Here is a 21,601-nt window from a genome sequence, read left to right as displayed (position 1 = left end):
ACACATCCACAAACACTCAAGAGGGCACACAGACCAATACTTGTTCCAACACGGTCACAGAGACAACAGAACAATCAAAATTTGATCAACTATCCACAGAGACAACAAATTGAGTACATCACCACCGATAGTGAATCGTTTTCAGAAGCAGACAATCCCAACGATCTCGACTATACTGAAACACATGGCCAACCTCTCATTATGGGTAGCAGTGCATTTATGGTCACCATAATGACTCCACAAGTGCCACGCACCTATGAGGAAGCCACTAACAGTCCTCAACGAGAACGATGGATTGAAGCTATGAACAAGGAATTTGGTGCTCAAATGGAAAACTCTACGTGGACTCTTGCTGAGCTTCCTAAGGGGAAACGAGCCCTAGGAATGAAGTGGGTCTATACCATCAAAGATGATGGAACTTACAAAGCCAGACTAGTTGCTCTAGGTTTTAGACAAAAACATGGAATTGACTATGAAGAAACCTTTGCGCCTGTGATCAGGAGTGAAAGTATCAAACTTCTACTAGCCATTGCGGCTGTCCATAAGATGAAGATTCATCAGATGGACGTCTCGACGGCCTTCCTAAATGGGAAGATTGATACAGAACTCTACATTAAGCAGCCCAAAGGTTTCATAGATGAGCAATTCCCACATATGGTTTGTAAGTTGAACAAATCACTATATGGTCTAAAACAAGCTCCATTGATCTGGAACTCGACTATCAATAAATTCTTGGAGAATAACGGCTTTATTCGATCGAAATCCGAGTTCGGGATCTACAGAAGAAATAATGTGATTCTTGGCCTTTACGTTGATGACCTACTTATTGCGAGTCCTCGAGAAAATGAAATCTACGAAGCCAAGAAACTTCTCCTGAACAAGTTCAAGATGAAGGATCTTGGATTGGCACGCAAATTCCTAGGAATCAACATAGAACAGGGCCCTGATGGGATCACAGCAAATCTTTCTGACTACATCAAGAAAACGTTGGAGGAACTAAATCTTGAAGAGCTCAACAGCGTGAAAAGTCCTATTATTCAGGGACAGCATCTAAACCAGAAATCCAAACCCTGCGATGCAACAATTTACAGAAGCATAGTAGGAAAGCTTCTTTATGCTAGCAATACCATACGAGGTGATATTGCGTATATTGTTGGAATGTTAAGTCGGTACTTCAACGAACCAACAGAGGTAACTCTAACTGCCGCCAAACATGTTCTCCGCTATCTAAAGGGAACACAGAAACTCGGTCAGCACTACACAAACATAAACGATGTACAAGTGTTTGTTGACTCAGACTGGGGAAGTGATAGCAGTGACAGGAAATCAATCAGTGGGTATGCCATCAAGTATGGGGGAAGCCTAATCTCTTGGAAATCCAAGAAACAAACCACCACAGCATTGTCAACCACTGAAGCTGAGTACATGGCCCTCGCAACCGTTATAAAAGAAGTTATCTGGCTAATCACATTCTTCAGAGAACTTCACATCCCAATATCACTACCAATAATGATTTGGGAAGATAACACCTCATGTATCAAACTCAGCGAACATCCTGTACACCACGAACGTACGAAACACATAGATATTCGCTATCATTTCATCCGTGACAAAATCATAGACAATATTGTCAAACTTCGCCAAATCAAATCTGCTGACAACGTTGCAGACATGTTTACAAAAGGACTAACTCCAGGAACCTTCCAACACTTAATCCAACTATCAGGAATGCAACTAGCTTTTGAGATGTGAATTGTTGATATGATGGACTCTAGTTTATGTAGACCTCTTGATTGCCTATCCATGTTGTAATTTGTCTGTCTTCTTCTTTATCTTGATACAACTGTTTAAACAAGGCGCGCAACTTGTCTATATGGATACAGCGTATCCTACAGTCGTTCAATATGTTATTCTCTGCATCTCTAGAATAACCTCCATCAAATGAATCGTAAATTGATTAATTATAAACGTATAAACTTTTTCAAGACTTTGAGGATTTCAGCTTTCTTTTATACCTCAGAGTTGCCTGCACATCAGTGCGGCTTAATTTGCAACCTGTGCGTTTCTGAATAATGCTTCTAATCTGAAATATTATTTCTTGCACGCTCAGTTTCTTGTTATATAACTAAACTTCAATCTATTGGATTACTCTAGATTTCCAATCTCAACATTCCCCCATAATCTAATGGTTATTGAAGTTTGCATCTGATCCAGCTCTTAGTTCAAATCAGTAGCATCTGTTTTGAAAGTATTTGTGAACTTCCACTCTTTGCACTTCCTGATAGACTGGTAATAATCTTCGTGATGTATATTCCTAATTTTCAGATTCCATTTGGAGCATCTTGATCACTAGTGATTATTTCTTAAATTTCCTGTTAAATTTCATCCAGGAGTAGTATTCCATCACTTACGTGATGGTCATATTGTTGTTGGGTAGGATACCCACATTGTGTTGTGATTATCGAGATCAACATTATATCCGATAACGATGTTAGTATGGTATAATGTAGATATAAGAATGAGGTTATTTGTGTGTACGGCACACTGTAGACATAATCATATCTAACGATGAATCAATTCAACATTACTATTAGATTAGATCATTTGATATTTCCAATGTTCAATACTCCTGCTCTTAATCTAATAGTCGTTCATTTTACTCTTACACATTTTGTAAGGGCAACTGTGTAATCAAGTACTCTTGGATTAGAACAGCAATCTATTCACATTCCCCCATAATCTAAGAGTACAACATTCGTAATTCACAGATTTGTAGTTTGCACACGCAATGTTCACTATCATCCTCACAGTAAATAAAGGTAGTGATGATAGTTTCAGTCAGAACATAGACTCATGTTTCTTATCAGAACCGGTGAGTACTGCACCGCTTGTGCAGATTTTATAACAGCGCATACTATTCTATATTCGAGAATAGGGTTGCTATCTTTAGCAGATACTCCTTGAATTTGGAGTAGAAAGTAATTCAGATGATACACGTAGACTGCATGGGCCCAACAGACTGACGTGGAATCATATGGTTAATATGGACTCTCGGAGCACCATATTGTAGGTTAAATGGAACGCGACATAAGGTTCCAAATAGCACCGCAACCATGGAATGACTGCGAGTGTATCATTCTAGGTAAGCGAGAACACAATCAGGTTTCTCGCAGAATACAGAGAATACAGTCACAGTAGACTGTAGCAATTAATCGTAAAAGAATTAAGAATGACCGGGTGTCACTTTAAAATACAGAAGGAATACCCAAGTTTGTTGGGTAAGACGAGAGGTAGTCGTAACGGACTACAGTAGGGAGCCACGGCAGGCTCAGCAATAAATAATAGGAGAACACTCGGGGATCTCTCATATCAGATGATATAGTTATAGAAGACTAGCATCAATAAATAGTGGCAGTCTTCTATAACTAGTCGCAAAGGAATAATAGTAAGTAGTAATAACAGACCGAAAGCAAGTAACCATTATGAGCTTGCAGTAAACAGATGGGAACGACCACTGCAAATGGTCACATAGAGCTGACAGGAAGTAATTACTCGTCACCCACAGTAAATGGTCCTACAGTACTAGCAGCATAGTCACAAGTGACTAACAATAGCAACTATTCACACAGGACTAACGAGAATCAGTCAGTGGATTGTCAAAAACTAGTTACTCAGGACCAGAAGGAATCAGCCAAGATAGTGGGCAGTAGGTAGTCACTCGGGACCAGAAGGAAGCAGCCTCGGCAGGCTGTTAATAAGTAAGATGTCGTTCGCGACAAATAGAGATCCGCCAAGAGGGCCGTCCATAAGAAGTAGTCGCTCGGGACTAGTAGAGAGCAGCCAGAGGGCCGTTCAGAAGTATGATGTCGCTCGGGACTAGTAGAGATCAGGCAAGAGGGCCGTCAATAAGAAGTAGTCGTTCGGGACCAGTAGAATCAGCCAGAGGGCTGTTAATAAGTAGGATGTCGCACGGGACAAGTGGAGATCAGCCAGAGGGCTGTCAATAAGTAAGATGTCGCTCGGGACAAGTGGAGATCAGCCAGTGGGCTGTTAATAAGTAGGATGTCGCACGGGACAAGTGGAGATCAGCCAGAGGGCTGTCAATAAGTAAGATGTCGCTCGGGACATGAGGAGATCAGCCAGTGGGCTGTTAATAAGTAGGATGTCGCACGGGACAAGTGGAGATCAGCCAGAGGGCTGTCAATAAGTAAGATGTCGCTCGGGACATGAGGAGATCAGCCAGAGGGCTGTTAATAAGTAAGATGTCGCACGGGACAAGTGGAGAGCAGCCAAGGGGGCCGTCAATAAGAAGCAGTCGCTCGGGACAAGTAGATATCAGCCTCGGTAGGCTGTCAATCAGTAGAATGTCACTCGGGACAAGTATTAATTGATCTCGTCAAACAAATGAGAGAACAACAAGCTCGGATTCTTGGTATTCGGCAATATACCTCACCGTAATACTACACAGATTATAATCTCTGTATATATATAAAAACATCGAAAGCATCGAAAACAGGACAAAGTGACTAGAACTCTTTGTGGTATTTGACACAGGAATAGGACGAATAGAATTTAACCGGATAGATTCATTCTTACACACAGGACATGGGTATCGCACATGAAATCGCACTGGAGATGGAGCAAAATGAGCCACACAGAGAAAGAAAAATTTTCACAAGCAGAAGGGGTGAATGAAACGCCACATGATATCAACATGGATAGAAAAACACTTCCACATCAACCGAATTCAGCAAACGGACAGAAAGCCAACGATCTGCTCAAAGACTAGAGCAATATCGAAGGATGACAGTAAAAGCAGACACTAACAGGGCTCATAACCTTTTGAGATGTGAATTGTTGATATGATGGACTCTAGTTTATGTAGACCTCTTGATTGCCTATCCATGTTGTAATTTGTCTGTCTTCTTCTTTATCTTGATACAACTGTTTAAACAAGGCGCGCAACTTGTCTATATGGATACAGCGTATCCTACAGTCGTTCAATATGTTATTCTCTGCATCTCTAGAATAACCTCCATCAAATGAATCGTAAATTGATTAATTATAAACGTATAAACTTTTTCAAGACTTTGAGGATTTCAGCTTTCTTTTATACCTCAGAGTTGCCTGCACATCAGTGCGGCTTAATTTGCAACCTGTGCGTTTCTGAATAATGCTTCTAATCTGAAATATTATTTCTTGCACGCTCAGTTTCTTGTTATATAACTAAACTTCAATCTATTGGATTACTCTAGATTTCCAATCTCAACACTAGCATAATTAAATGACCATTGGATTAAGGGGGGATGTTGAATATGCTGATATCAAACCTAAAAGCATATTCTATATTCTATTTTTAATCCAATGCGTAAACTTTATGAATGCAGGATTTGCAGCCATTCTGAAATAATTGTGCACAGTAATGTGATAAGATAACATCTACCAATGAGAATCAATTATGTCAGACTAACCTGAAATTCTGGTCATGTCGTTTCATTTCATCCTGATGAGGGGTCAGCCTGTGATTGTATTTGGCATCTATATAAGGGGGTCTTACTCCCCCTTCTCCTTTCTAACTTTCTATAACTTTTCTTCTTCTATATGGAAATTATCTATCTTAAATAAGTTAATCAATATACTGTCCTACATTATGAATAATCCGATTCAATCTACTGAGCTTCCAAAGCAAACAGTTCAACATGTTCAGTAGCTGTTGTTGAAATCCGGTATTAGATAAAGTTTGATAATGCATGAATATGCATGATCTAGAAAATATCGTAGATACCGGATATTGATAATCTAATAGATTTGGCTGCAACTCTTGTGAGAGCAAATCATATATCATAATAAGGATATGGTGGTAATAGAAAACACAATGGCAGGTATACAGAGATGATAGGAGTGTTGAAATCCGGTATTAGATAAAGTTTGATAATGCATGAATATGCATGATCTAGAAAATATCGTAGATACCGGATATTGATAATCTAATAGATTTGGCTGCAACTCTTGTGAGAGCCAATCATATATCATAATGAGGATATGGTGGTAATAGAAAACACAATGGCAGGTATACAGAGATGATAGGAGAACCCCACACGGACATATGGAAACAAATGTGGAGAAAGGTCTCAACCCCACAGCTATGAGATGAACGTGATGCAGAGAATAGGATCCATGAGATATTGAACAAGAATCACATGGAGCATGTGAGTGTGAGACAACAACATAAATAAGGGTGGTATCCCCTTAGAGTTAGATAGACTTTCTAAATGTTTTAAATAACGATAACTAGAACAACTTACAAGTTCTACCTTTACTGTTAACAATTATTACACGTAAGACACTATGAATGCTTCTGAACTTCAACAGGTTATGAGCCGTCACCTGAAGTTCAACTACTCAATCTCGTTTCCTTCAGAACAAATGTTGACTTCCATCAACGACTTTTCATTATGGAAAACCAGAATGGATCAACTTTTCGAACCAATTGGAAAAGAATTTGTGGAATATCTTTTGCCTCTGACAAATGTTGACACTGGATACACTTCTGAGGACAGATCCGCATTCAACTCCTATATTGACTTTGTTCTTTCCAAAACCTTGTCTGAGAAAGTTCGTAGTACTCTCAGTCGTGAGCCAGTCACTGGCAGAGCACGTTGGTTACGGGTTCTTGATCTTTATGGTACCATGGATCACCACGATGTTGCCCAATATGTCAAGTCGTTATTGACAGTGATTAGCACTCCATCTTTGACAACTGACGTGGTTAAGCCGGTTTTTGACTCTCTTTATTCCTTGAACGAATCCTATACCTTTGATGAAATTAAGGGTCTTCACCTTCTAGTTACTCGAAGTTCCCCTAATCTCATGCAAAATTACTTCCACCTGGGCAACGAATCGTTGAAGTATGATGATGTTTTCAAATTTCTAGCAAAAGCAGAGAATTCTACCGAAACTCCTACTGCTCCTTCAGTTCTTGCTGCTACCTTTTCCACTGACACCAGACGTCCTTCTGTTGATGCCAATGATCCGCTTTGGAACACTAAGTGTTACAACTGTGGTGGTCGTGGTTGTTGAATATGCTGATATCAAACCTAAAAGCATATTCTATATTCTATTTTTAATCCAATGCGTAAACTTTATGAATGCAGGATTTGCAGCCATTCTGAAATAATTGTGCACAGTAATGTGATAAGATAACATCTACCAATGAGAATCAATTATGTCAGACTAACCTGAAATTCTGGTCATGTCGTTTCATTTCATCCTGATGAGGGGTCAGCCTGTGATTGTATTTGGCATCTATATAAGGGGGTCTTACTCCCCCTTCTCCTTTCTAACTTTCTATAACTTTTCTTCTTCTATATGGAAATTATCTATCTTAAATAAGTTAATCAATATACTGTCCTACATTATGAATAATCCGATTCAATCTACTGAGCTTCCAAAGCAAACAGTTCAACAGGTTATGAGCCAATTAAATTCCGGCCTCATGGTCATTGATACTCTTCTTCTCAGAGGCCGTGAGAACTTTCTGGAATGGAAAGACTGGATGACTGGTATGTTCAGTAGCTGCGTCTTGGCTACAGAGATTGCTGCTTATCTTTCAGAAAAAGAACTTTCCATCACCTTTATGTTGTAATTCAGAAGCATTCATAGTGTCTTACGTGTAATAATTGTTAACAGTAAAGGTAGAACTTGTAAGTTGTTCTAGTTATCGTTATTAAAACATTAAGAAAGTCTATCTAACTCTGAGAGGATATCACCCTTATTTATGGTGTTGTCTCACATTCACATGCTCCATGGATTCTTGTTCTCATGTTTCACATTTGTTTCATAGCTGTGGTATTGAAACCTTTCTCCACATCTATTTCCGTATGTCCGTGTGGGGTTCTATTATCCTCTCTGTATACCTGCCATTGTGTTTTCTATTACCACCATATCCTTATTATGATATATGATTTGCTCTCACAAGAGTTGTAGCCAAATCTATTAGATTATCAATATCCGGTATTTACGATATTTTCTAGATCATGCATATTCATGCATTATCAAACTTTATCTAATACCGGATTTCAACAGCCTCCCTTAATCTAATAGTCTCTTCACGAAATCCCTGCTAACGCTCTTAATTTTATGTGTTGTGGTTTTGCTAGAGCCTTTGTGAATATGTCAGCTATATTGAATTCAGATTTGACAGGTATTAATTTGATAGTCTCCTCTTTTATCCTTTCACGGATGAAATGGTATCTTATGTCGATATGCTTAGTCCTCAGATGAACGGTTGGATGTTCACTTAGTTTTATACAGGATACATTATCCTCATGAATTCCTATAGGTAATGTTAGTGGTATCTGTAGTTCACCAAATAGGGTTCTCAACCAAAGCACTTCTTTCACGGCTTCTGCTAGTGCGATATATTCGGCTTCAGTGGTAGAAGTTGCGACTATAGCTTGCTTCTTCGATTTCCAAGAAATCAATCCTCCTCCGAACTTCACTGCATAGCCCGTGATGGATTTCCTATTGTCTGTTGAAGATCCCCAATCTGCGTCTACAAATACTTCAAGTTGTCCGGTCTTTGAGTAACGTTGCCCAAGAGACCTGGTTCCCTTGAGATATCGAAGAACATGCTTCGCTGCTGTAAGATGTGCCTCTCTTGGCTCTTTAAAGTATCTACTGAGAACTCCTGTAATAAAACTTATGTCTCCTCTTACCGTGTTGCTAGCATATAGCAACTTTCCAACTATTGATCGGTATAAGGTAGGATTCTCCAATAACGCAGTCTCGTTATTTTCAAGTTTCAATCCAGGCAAACCTGGTGTTGATACTGGGTTACAGTTCTCCATTCCGAACTCTTCTAGGATTTTATCAATATAATCCCCTAAGTCTGCTTTTATTCCATCACTCCCTTGAGTGATATTAATGCCTAGGAACTTCCTAGCTATTCCAAGATCTTTCATCTTGAACTGGGCACTCAACTGTCCCTTGATTTCTTTTATCTCATTCTGATTGTCTCCAGCAATCAATAAATCATCGACATAAAGTCCAATGATCACACTTCTTCTCGTGTATAGTCCATACTCTGACAAAGACCTTTTAAAACCGATCTTCTCAAGGAAACTATTCATTGTTTCATTCCATATCAATGGAGCCTGTTTCAATCCGTACAAGGACTTATTAAGCTGACACACCTTCTCAAAGGCACTACAATCCTGGTACCCAGATGGTTGCTTCATGTAGATCTTAAGATCAATCTTACCATTCAAGAATGCAGTTGACACATCCATCTGGTGTACCTTCTTTCCATACATGGCCGCAAGTGCAAGTAACAACTTGACACTCTCACTTCTAATTACTGGAGCAAACGTCTCTTTGTAATCAACTCCATATCTTTGTTGGAATCCTCTTACCACAAGCCTAGCTTTGTATTTTCCTCCGTCCTTGATGGTGTACACCCATCTTACTCCAAGGACCTTCGTTTTCTTTTCCGGGAGATCTACTAATGTCCATGTGTCATTTTCAGAATGAGCAGCCATTTCGGTATTCATGGCTTCAATCCATTTCTCAGAATCTGAAGAATTAATGGCTTCTTCGTATGTGTTTGGTACTTTCTTGCTCTCTGTAGATTCAACCGACATTTGATAAGCATGACCCTGGATACAAATGTTGGCTTCATCATATGTATCATCGTTCGGATCATCGTTATTCGATTCTAAAGTCTCGTTCCAAAACTCATTGTCATCTTCAATGTATTCATATCTCACTTTCTTTGTCATCTTCGTTGATGGCACTTTCTTTCTCTTGTTTCCAGTCCTCTGATTTTGGTCAGGACTTATCACTGGTGTCAATGAGTGTTTGGTGAGAACCTCACCCCCCGTAGAATCGGATGCGAGGAGATTAGATGGCATGCGTGCAAGTTCAGAGTCCGTGGAATCATAGGACAGAAGAGACGCAGCAGGGGACGAATGTAATGGTTGCAAATTGTGCGAAATAGATACAGGGGTAGCAGGAGAATCTTCCCTGTGCATATCAGGTGATTGTGCGCGTGAGTGATCGCTCGAGGAAGTTTCATGTTCATCACTCGAGATGTGTTCAGCTCGTGAAGTGGTGGCAACGTCGGATGAAAAACGAGGGACACCGGACACGCCCATAGGAATAGTCGAAGCAGACGTAGTTGGCGCATGATCAGGTGAGTTTTCAAATGGGTAGATCGATTCATCAAACGAAACTTGATTGGAGCTAACTACTTTATGAGAATGTAATTCATATATCAAGTATGATGAGCGGTTGCTATCATAGCCCAACATCACTCCTTTAACGGCCCGAGGTGAGAATTTCAGGGGACGAAGAGGTTCAGGAATATAAGCAAATGCAGCACACCCAAACGTGCGAAGATGATCAATCGACGGTGGTTCGAGGTGCAATAGTTCGAACAGCGTCTTGTCACCAATAGTCCTGGAGGGAAGCCTATTCAATAAATAGGCGGCACATTTAACAGCGTAGGGCCAGAATGCTTGAGGAACAGAAGCATGTCCAAGTAGCGTCCTGGCCTTATCGATTACCGAGCGGATCGAACGCTCTGCGGTTCCATTCTGATAAGAATTGTGAGCAACCGTACGCTGATGTGCTATACCTTCCTGTTCAAGGAAGCTCCTGAGACTATGGTTGACAAATTCACCCCCATTATCTGTACGAAGGGCACCAACACGATATCCACCACGAGTAGAGAAAAATGAATGTAATAGCCGAATATGGATAATAATCTGGTGGGCCGCATCCGACTTCCTAACGATTGGGAACACCCACTTAAACTTGCTATAATCATCCACAAGCACACAGAAATAACTTTCAGAAGAGATTCCTGGCGTATTATGAGGGCCGGAGACATCCGAGTGAAGAATTTGTAAGGGAGTTGTTGTATCCGATTTATGGGAAACCTTCGGGATACTACGTGTCTTCTTATATTCCAGACAGCTGGCACAACTCTTCGTTACATCACCAATTTTCTCAATATCAGCAAGCGAGTAATTGTCACGAAGAACTTGCTGTTCAATAGCATGATGCGGATGACCAAGACGGTTATGAAGAACAGATAAGACGGAGACTAAAGGTGGTATAGGTTTCATATCGAGGACGGAAAGTCCAAGATCGTCCCTATATACACCAAAACGACCAATCCGTGGATGATAGATTCCGTCTACTTTGGTGGTAAGGGGCGAACCAGAGACACGAACAGCAGCATGCACGGAGATAAGATTCTTAGTGCATTCGGGAACATAGCATACTTCCTGAAGGACTATAGTCTCATCAGCAGACCTAAACTTGATAGACCCTCTACCTAAGACAGGAAGACGAACTCCGCCAGCACAAGAAACAAAACTACCGGACTCCGGTTGAAAAGTCCAAAACAAGGACCGATCATGACAAATGTGAATCGAAGCACCAGAGTCAAAGATGAACTCCAGTGAATGAGATGTCGTGGATCCGGTGGTTGTAGTAAGTACAAACGCACTTTCGTTAACAGCAACATTGGCAGTAGCACCTGACTTGTATTGCTTCTTGCGCTCATTGTCATTAAAGGAGCGCTTCTTGGACGTATTAGTCAGCCATCCAGTATACTTACCAACACGAATAGGCGAGCAACACACATCACGTCTGTGACCACGACCACCACAGTTGTAACACTTAGTGTTCCAAAGTGGATCATTGGCATCAACAGAAGGACGTCTGGAGTCGGTGGAAAAGGTAGCAGCAAGCACCGATGGAGCAGTAGAGGCTTCGGTAGTATTTTCTTCATATTCGGCAAGAAATTGGAAAACATCATCATACGTCAAAGATTCGCTGCCCAGGTGGAAGTAATTTTGTATGAGATTAGGAGCACTGCTAGTAGCTAGAAGTTGAATACCCTTAATTTCATCTAAGGTATAAGATTCCGTAAAGGAATAAAGAGAGTCAATTGCCGGCTTGACTGCTTTAGATTTCAAAGAAGGATTGAGAATCATTGTCAATAATACCTTAACATATTTGACAACATCGCGGTGATTCATGGTACCATAAAGAGTAAGGAGACGTAACCAACGGGCTCTGCCAGTAACTGACTCACCACTGAGAGTAACACGAACGTCTTCAGTTACGGTTTTGGAAAGAACAAATTCAATGTAGGAGTTGAATGCGGATCGGTCCTCAGAAGTGTATCCAGTGTCAACATTTGTCAGAGGCAAAAGATAGGCCACAAATTCTTTTCCAATTGGTTCGAAAAGTTGATCCATTCTGGTTTTCCATAATGGAAAGTTGTTCTTTGAAGCCAACAATTGCTCTGAAGGAAACGAAATTGAGTAGTTGAACTTCAGGTGACGGCTCATAACCTGTTGTAATTCAGAAGCATTCATAGTGTCTTACGTGTAATAATTGTTAACAGTAAAGGTAGAACTTGTAAGTTGTTCTAGTTATCGTTATTAAAACATTAAGAAAGTCTATCTAACTCTGAGAGGATATCACCCTTATTTATGGTGTTGTCTCACATTCACATGCTCCATGGATTCTTGTTCTCATGTTTCACATTTGTTTCATAGCTGTGGTATTGAAACCTTTCTCCACATCTATTTCCGTATGTCCGTGTGGGGTTCTATTATCCTCTCTGTATACCTGCCATTGTGTTTTCTATTACCACCATATCCTTATTATGATATATGATTTGCTCTCACAAGAGTTGTAGCCAAATCTATTAGATTATCAATATCCGGTATTTACGATATTTTCTAGATCATGCATATTCATGCATTATCAAACTTTATCTAATACCGGATTTCAACACTTTACGGACCAGCAGGCGTTGAGCCACAAGCTCCGTGAGCTTATCCTCAAGTGTATGAAGCCTGACGTTCAGTCATTGTTCACGCACTACTCTCTGGGTGTCGAAACTTGGAAAGCTGTCGAAACCAAGTATGCGATCGCCAGCTCTAGGGATGCGGTCGGCTATCTCAAGTACTTATTTGGTCGTCTTGCTGATCCGACCATTACGACTGAAGCTGGGTTCTTGATTGCTGAAAAGTTGACTGCGTTTATGACGAAGTACGATAACGACTCCATGAAAGCGCTCCTCTTCCTTTATGGTACGGGAAACTCCAAGGTGAGAGATCTATTCTTTTCTCAAGTTCGCCTGACTCCCACGGTGACTGCGGACGAAGTTCTCAATTTCTTTGCTTATCATGATGAACTTTCTCCTCCTGCCACGTCCTCCGCCTTGCTGGTCCTGTCCTCGTCTCAATCTGCTTATGCCCTTACCTCCTTGTCTTCTCCTTCTGGTCCTGTCACCAGGAACTTGATCAAGGCTAAAGGTACGGATCTGATTTGGCAGCTTGATTGCTACAACTGTTATGGGTGTGGTCACATGGCCAAGAACTGCCCTGCTCCTTATCGTGAGGGTGAAGTTCCTCGTATGGCTTCTCGTTTTGGTCCTGGCGGTCCAGGGAAGCACCGCAGGAAGCACGGCTCTCGTCCAAAGCCTGCTGCTCATTATGCTCTCGCTGATGATGCTCTGACCTTTGGTTTTGACCAGCCCGGTGCTTACTATGCCCATCTCGCCCACTACACCCACTATGCCCTCTTGGCTTCTTCTTCCTCTGCCAGCTTTATTTTTGATTCAGGTGCTTCTACCCACATTTGTAACGATAGAAGTCTCTTTCATGACATCATTCCTCACTCTGGTTCTGTCATGAACGCCGGTCACGAGCCTCTCTCGATTGCCGGTCGTGGTACTCTTGTGTTTGATCTCCATGGTCAGAAGATTCGGGTGTTCAATGTTCTTTACGTTCCTGACTGTACTCAGAATCTTCTTTCCATCCTGGCTGTAACTACTACGGGCGACAAACTTGTTATCTCTCATGATGACATTGTTCACCCTAAGTATGGCCAACTTGCTACCAGAGACCTGAGAAATCTTTACTTGCTGTGTCTCGAAATTGTCCGCCCCTCGACTGTCTCGCGGGCTAACCACTCTGCCTACTCGGCCCCCGCTCCTGCTGCGGACCCTGGTGTGGCACCTATTTCTGCCTCTGCTCTTGTTCATGCTCGCCTTGGCCACCCTTCTCCTACTGTCGTTCGTCTGGCCTTGAAATATCCGAACATGCCTCGCACGGCCGTTCACGACTCGATTTCATGTGAAGCATGTCTTAGCTCCAAGAGCACTCGGGTGATTCCCAAAACGACCACTGGCCCAGTCACATCTGCTCCCTTGCAACTTCTTCACTGTGATTTGTCCGGTCCTCATGCCGGTGGTCCCTCCTCGTTGTTTTATTTTTGTATTCTTCTTGACGACTTTACTCGCTTCAAGGCTGTTGGCCCTCTCCTCAAGAAATCGGATGCTGCGGACTTTATTATCAAAGTTATTAAGGCATGGACAAACCACTTCTCCAGTCGTGGTGGCTACCGTGTCTGTAATTTTCGATCTGACAATGGCGGTGAGTTTGTCAATCTGACGCTTACTTCATTCTTTGCGGCAGAAGGTATCCAGACCCAGCTTACTGTGCCTGGTAACTCACACCAAAATGGACGTGCTGAAAGAGCGATTCGCTCCGTTCTTGATAAAACGCGTACCATGATCACTGCGAGCTCTCTTCCTTCGCCCCTCTTCCCGCATGCACTCCAACATGCTGCATTTCTCCTAAACAGGCTACCAACACCTGTTCTCCAAAATCGCTCGCCATTTGAACTCTGGCATGGCGCGAGGCCTATCTTATCTCAACTTAAAGTGTTTGGGTGTGCTGCCTTTGTGAATGTTCCACCCAATCACCGTCAACTGAAGTTGGTCGCTCGTGCAATCAAGGGTGTTTATCTTGGATCTGATCCGTTTCGGAAAGCTCATCTTGTTTATGATCTCGCTACCAGACAAGTGATTACCTCTTCTCATGTTCGGTTCCAGGAAAATGTCTTTCCTTTTGCAAGACCTCTGACGTCTACTGTCGTGTCGGCTACCTCCATTGGTGGTGGTGGTAGTGGTGGTGGCAGTTTTCCTTCTATTCTGGCACCTGCTCCAGGCCTCACTCAGGGTCCTCGTGTGTCTCTGGCCCCATCTCCCTCGCCTCCATCCACGCCATCTGGCAGTACTGTTTCTCAATCGCCAGGTTCATCTGCAGCTCTGTCGTCTGCTTCGGCACCGGTCTCTCCTGCTGCATCTACTACTCCTCTGTCGCAGCCTCCGTCGACTCCTACGCCGGTGCCTTCTCCTATTCTGGTACCTTCTCCTACTCCGGCTCCTGCTTCTACTCCGGTACCTTCTTCTGCTCCGGTACCTTCTTCTGCTCCGGTACCTTCTTCTGCTCCGGTACCTTCTTCTGCTCCGGTACCTTCTGATACTCTGGTACCTTCTACTTCTGCGGCTCTAACTGCACCATCCCGTGCCGTTGTTCTGGCTCAGAGGTCTGATCTGCCTCCCTCTGACTCCTACGAGCTGTCTGACGACTCCTATACAGCTCCTGCTTCTCGTGAGGTACCAACTCTTACTGCTCCTCGTACGGTACCATCCCTTCCTGCTCCTCGTAAGGTACCATCCCTTCCTGCTCCTCGTAAGGTACCCTCCCTTCCTTCAACTCGTAAGGTGCCATCTCTTCCAGCACCTCGTACGGTACCTTCACTTCCAGCACCTCGTACAGTACCCTCCCTTCTTCCTGTTCCTCGCAATATACTATCTGCTCCTACTGCTCCTCTCGGTCTTCCTCATCCTGCGGTTAAGGCTCCATCCCCTATCCCTGGATCTTCATCGGCCATACCCATGGAAATTGTTTCTACGGATACTGAGCCTGAACCTATGTCTGAAGTTGGCTATGACATGGAAGTGGTCTCTGATCAGGAATTCTTCGATGCTCCTGAGCAATATGGCACTCATCCACGTTCGTCACCTTTAATCTCCACGCGCTCCTCTATGGATGTTCTGCTGGATCAGGAAGAATATCCAGATCCGTCCACCTATATGGACATCGTGGTGATGGATTCGGATGACCTCTCTTCTTATCACGACTCGGAAATGGAGGATGCCTCCGACATGGATCCCCTTTCGCTTATTCGTCCTACTTCTAATACGGACATGGAGGACACCTCCGCCAATTATTCTCTGCCGCCTACTCGTCATACTCCTACTACGCAGACTGTGGTGTCCTCTACACCTCCACCTCCTCCTCAACCACTGCCTAGGGTCGTTCAATCCGACTCTCCTCAATCCTCTCCTATTGTTGAGCTTCCTGCTTCTCCCCCACTTCAATCTCGTTCTCAGCAATTCCTCCTCCCTCCGGGTCTTTCTCCTACTCGTCTCATTGAGTTGCCTGCTTCAGGGGGGATGGAACTCATCCTATCGCTGTCTGACCGTGCCTTGGTCCCTCTGAATTCTGAGGCCAACAACAAACTAACTCATCTTGTTGTATCGCGTCCTCCTCCGGTGAATGGGGTTAAGCATAAACTCACCCCGGTTCCGTCGCGTGATGGAACACATCCACAAACACTCAAGAGGGCACACAGACCAATACTTGTTCCAACACGGTCACAGAGACAACAGAACAATCAAAATTTGATCAACTATCCACAGAGACAACAAATTGAGTACATCACCACCGATAGTGAATCGTTTTCAGAAGCAGACAATCCCAACGATCTCGACTATACTGAAACACATGGCCAACCTCTCATTATGGGTAGCAGTGCATTTATGGTCACCATAATGACTCCACAAGTGCCACGCACCTATGAGGAAGCCACTAACAGTCCTCAACGAGAACGATGGATTGAAGCTATGAACAAGGAATTTGGTGCTCAAATGGAAAACTCTACGTGGACTCTTGCTGAGCTTCCTAAGGGGAAACGAGCCCTAGGAATGAAGTGGGTCTATACCATCAAAGATGATGGAACTTACAAAGCCAGACTAGTTGCTCTAGGTTTTAGACAAAAACATGGAATTGACTATGAAGAAACCTTTGCGCCTGTGATCAGGAGTGAAAGTATCAAACTTCTACTAGCCATTGCGGCTGTCCATAAGATGAAGATTCATCAGATGGACGTCTCGACGGCCTTCCTAAATGGGAAGATTGATACAGAACTCTACATTAAGCAGCCCAAAGGTTTCATAGATGAGCAATTCCCACATATGGTTTGTAAGTTGAACAAATCACTATATGGTCTAAAACAAGCTCCATTGATCTGGAACTCGACTATCAATAAATTCTTGGAGAATAACGGCTTTATTCGATCGAAATCCGAGTTCGGGATCTACAGAAGAAATAATGTGATTCTTGGCCTTTACGTTGATGACCTACTTATTGCGAGTCCTCGAGAAAATGAAATCTACGAAGCCAAGAAACTTCTCCTGAACAAGTTCAAGATGAAGGATCTTGGATTGGCACGCAAATTCCTAGGAATCAACATAGAACAGGGCCCTGATGGGATCACAGCAAATCTTTCTGACTACATCAAGAAAACGTTGGAGGAACTAAATCTTGAAGAGCTCAACAGCGTGAAAAGTCCTATTATTCAGGGACAGCATCTAAACCAGAAATCCAAACCCTGCGATGCAACAATTTACAGAAGCATAGTAGGAAAGCTTCTTTATGCTAGCAATACCATACGAGGTGATATTGCGTATATTGTTGGAATGTTAAGTCGGTACTTCAACGAACCAACAGAGGTAACTCTAACTGCCGCCAAACATGTTCTCCGCTATCTAAAGGGAACACAGAAACTCGGTCAGCACTACACAAACATAAACGATGTACAAGTGTTTGTTGACTCAGACTGGGGAAGTGATAGCAGTGACAGGAAATCAATCAGTGGGTATGCCATCAAGTATGGGGGAAGCCTAATCTCTTGGAAATCCAAGAAACAAACCACCACAGCATTGTCAACCACTGAAGCTGAGTACATGGCCCTCGCAACCGTTATAAAAGAAGTTATCTGGCTAATCACATTCTTCAGAGAACTTCACATCCCAATATCACTACCAATAATGATTTGGGAAGATAACACCTCATGTATCAAACTCAGCGAACATCCTGTACACCACGAACGTACGAAACACATAGATATTCGCTATCATTTCATCCGTGACAAAATCATAGACAATATTGTCAAACTTCGCCAAATCAAATCTGCTGACAACGTTGCAGACATGTTTACAAAAGGACTAACTCCAGGAACCTTCCAACACTTAATCCAACTATCAGGAATGCAACTAGCATAATTAAATGACCATTGGATTAAGGGGGGATGTTGAATATGCTGATATCAAACCTAAAAGCATATTCTATATTCTATTTTTAATCCAATGCGTAAACTTTATGAATGCAGGATTTGCAGCCATTCTGAAATAATTGTGCACAGTAATGTGATAAGATAACATCTACCAATGAGAATCAATTATGTCAGACTAACCTGAAATTCTGGTCATGTCGTTTCATTTCATCCTGATGAGGGGTCAGCCTGTGATTGTATTTGGCATCTATATAAGGGGGTCTTACTCCCCCTTCTCCTTTCTAACTTTCTATAACTTTTCTTCTTCTATATGGAAATTATCTATCTTAAATAAGTTAATCAATATACTGTCCTACATTATGAATAATCCGATTCAATCTACTGAGCTTCCAAAGCAAACAGTTCAACAGTGGTCACAGACGTGATGTGTGTTGCTCGCCTATTCGTGTTGGTAAGTATACTGGATGGCTGACCAATACGTCCAAGAAGCGCTCCTTTAGTGACAATGAGCGCAAGAAGCAATACAAGTCAGGTGCTACTGCAAATGTTGCTGTTAACGAAAGTGCCTTCGTGCTCACTACAACCACCGGCTCCACGACATCTCATTCACCGGAGTTCTGTTGAACTGTTTGCTTTGGAAGCTCAGTAGATTGAATCGGATTATTCATAATGTAGGACAGTATATTGATTAACTTATTTAAGATAGATAATTTCCATATAGAAGAAGAAAAGTTATAGAAAGTTAGAAAGGAGAAGGGGGAGTAAGACCCCCTTATATAGATGCCAAATACAATCACAGGCTGACCCCTCATCAGGATGAAATGAAACGACATGACCAGAATTTCAGGTTAGTCTGACATAATTGATTCTCATTGGTAGATGTTATCTTATCACATTACTGTGCACAATTATTTCAGAATGGCTGCAAATCCTGCATTCATAAAGTTTACGCATTGGATTAAAAATAGAATATAGAATATGCTTTTAGGTTTGATATCAGCATATTCAACATCCCCCCTTAATCCAATGGTCATTTAATTATGCTAGTTGCATTCCTGATAGTTGGATTAAGTGTTGGAAGGTTCCTGGAGTTAGTCCTTTTGTAAACATGTCTGCAACGTTGTCAGCAGATTTGATTTGGCGAAGTTTGACAATATTGTCTATGATTTTGTCACGGATGAAATGATAGCGAATATCTATGTGTTTCGTACGTTCGTGGTGTACAGGATGTTCGCTGAGTTTGATACATGAGGTGTTATCTTCCCAAATCATTATTGGTAGTGATATTGGGATGTGAAGTTCTCTGAAGAATGTGATTAGCCAGATAACTTCTTTTATAACGGTTGCGAGGGCCATGTACTCAGCTTCAGTGGTTGACAATAAGCAGATTGAGACGAGGACAGGACCAGCAAGGCGGAGGACGTGGCAGGAGGAGAAAGTTCATCATGATAAGCAAAGAAATTGAGAACTTCGTCCGCAGTCACCGTGGGAGTCAGGCGAACTTGAGAAAAGAATAGATCTCTCACCTTGGAGTTTCCCGTACCATAAAGGAAGAGGAGCGCTTTCATGGAGTCGTTATCGTACTTCGTCATAAACGCAGTCAACTTTTCAGCAATCAAGAACCCAGCTTCAGTCGTAATGGTCGGATCAGCAAGACGACCAAATAAGTACTTGAGATAGCCGACCGCATCCCTAGAGCTGGCGATCGCATACTTGGTTTCGACAGCTTTCCAAGTTTCGACACCCAGAGAGTAGTGCGTGAACAATGACTGAACGTCAGGCTTCATACACTTGAGGATAAGCTCACGGAGCTTGTGGCTCAACGCCTGCTGGTCCGTAAAGGTGATGGAAAGTTCTTTTTCTGAAAGATAAGCAGCAATCTCTGTAGCCAAGACGCAGCTACTGAACATACCAGTCATCCAGTCTTTCCATTCCAGAAAGTTCTCACGGCCTCTGAGAAGAAGAGTATCAATGACCATGAGGCCGGAATTTAATTGGCTCATAACCTGTTGAACTGTTTGCTTTGGAAGCTCAGTAGATTGAATCGGATTATTCATAATGTAGGACAGTATATTGATTAACTTATTTAAGATAGATAATTTCCATATAGAAGAAGAAAAGTTATAGAAAGTTAGAAAGGAGAAGGGGGAGTAAGACCCCCTTATATAGATGCCAAATACAATCACAGGCTGACCCCTCATCAGGATGAAATGAAACGACATGACCAGAATTTCAGGTTAGTCTGACATAATTGATTCTCATTGGTAGATGTTATCTTATCACATTACTGTGCACAATTATTTCAGAATGGCTGCAAATCCTGCATTCATAAAGTTTACGCATTGGATTAAAAATAGAATATAGAATATGCTTTTAGGTTTGATATCAGCATATTCAACAAGTTCATCTTTGACTCTGGTGCTTCGATTCACATTTGTCATGATCGGTCCTTGTTTTGGACTTTTAAACCGGAGTCCGGTAGTTTTGTTTCTTGTGCTGGCGGAGTTCGTCTTCCTGTCTTAGGTAGAGGGTCTATCAAGTTTAGGTCTGCTGATGAGACTATAGTCCTTCAGGAAGTATGCTATGTTCCAGAATGCACTAAAAATCTTATCTCCGTGCATGCTGCTGTTCGTGTCTCTGGTTCGCCCCTTACCACCAAAGTAGACGGAATCTATCATCCACGGATTGGTCGTTTTGGTGTCTATAGGGACGATCTTGGACTTTCCGTCCTTGATATGACACCTGTACCACCTTTAGTCTCCGCCTTATCTGTTCTTCATAACCGTCTTGGTCATCCGCATCAGGCTATTGAACAGCAAGTTCTTCGTGACAATTACTCGCTTGCTGATATTGAGAAAATTGGTGATGTAACGAAGAGTTGTGCCAGCTGTCTGGAATATAAGAAGACACGCAGTATCCCGAAGGTCTCCCATAAATCGGATACAACAACTCCTTTACAAATCCTTCACTCGGATGTCTCCGGCCCTCATAATACGCCAGGAATCTCTTCTGAAAGCTATTTCTGTGTGCTTGTGGATGATTATAGCAAGTTTAAGTGGGTGTTCCCAATCGTTAGGAAGTCGGATGCGGCCCACCAGATTATTATCCATATTCGGCTACTACACTCATTTTTCTCTACTCGTGGTGGATATCGTGTTGGTGCTCTTCGTACCGATAATGGGGGTGAATTTGTCAACCATAGTCTCAGGAGCTTCCTTGAACAGGAAGGTATAGCACTTCAGCGTACGGTTGCTCACAATTCTTATCAGAATGGAACCGCAGAGCGTTCGATCCGCTCGGTAATCGATAAGGCCAGGACGCTACTTGGACATGCTTCTGTTCCTCAAGCATTCTGGCCCTACGCTGT

The 21,601-nt window shown here is 42.4% G+C and overlaps 2 protein-coding genes across 2 annotated transcripts; one reads left to right on the top strand and one right to left on the bottom strand. All coding sequences in view use genetic code 12, as the record gives it.

The window, feature by feature from the left end:
- Nucleotides 1-15,184: 15,184 nt before the first annotated feature.
- Nucleotides 15,185-15,763, top strand: PICST_14352 (predicted protein; the record flags this gene model as incomplete). The annotated part of the gene is made up of 1 exon (XM_001386221.1): nt 15,185-15,763. A coding segment is annotated over one exon (579 nt), but the record flags the coding sequence as incomplete, so codon positions are not given.
- Nucleotides 15,764-19,147: 3,384 nt separating this feature from the next.
- On the bottom strand, nt 19,148-20,291 carry RTP1 (retrotransposon; the record flags this gene model as incomplete). The annotated part of the gene is made up of 2 exons (XM_001386034.1): nt 19,148-19,165; nt 19,761-20,291. 2 exons carry the CDS (start codon nt 20,289-20,291, stop codon nt 19,148-19,150), a joined length of 549 nt encoding a protein of 182 aa, XP_001386071.2.
- Between the last annotated feature and the right edge of the window lie 1,310 nt (nt 20,292-21,601).

Source organism: Scheffersomyces stipitis, chromosome 7 (genome assembly GCF_000209165.1).
Source record: "Scheffersomyces stipitis CBS 6054 chromosome 7, complete sequence".
Taxonomy (NCBI): Eukaryota; Fungi; Ascomycota; class Pichiomycetes; order Serinales; family Debaryomycetaceae; genus Scheffersomyces; species Scheffersomyces stipitis.
Note: the sequence above shows the minus strand (reverse complement) of the source record. Positions and strands in the feature narration are given on the sequence as shown.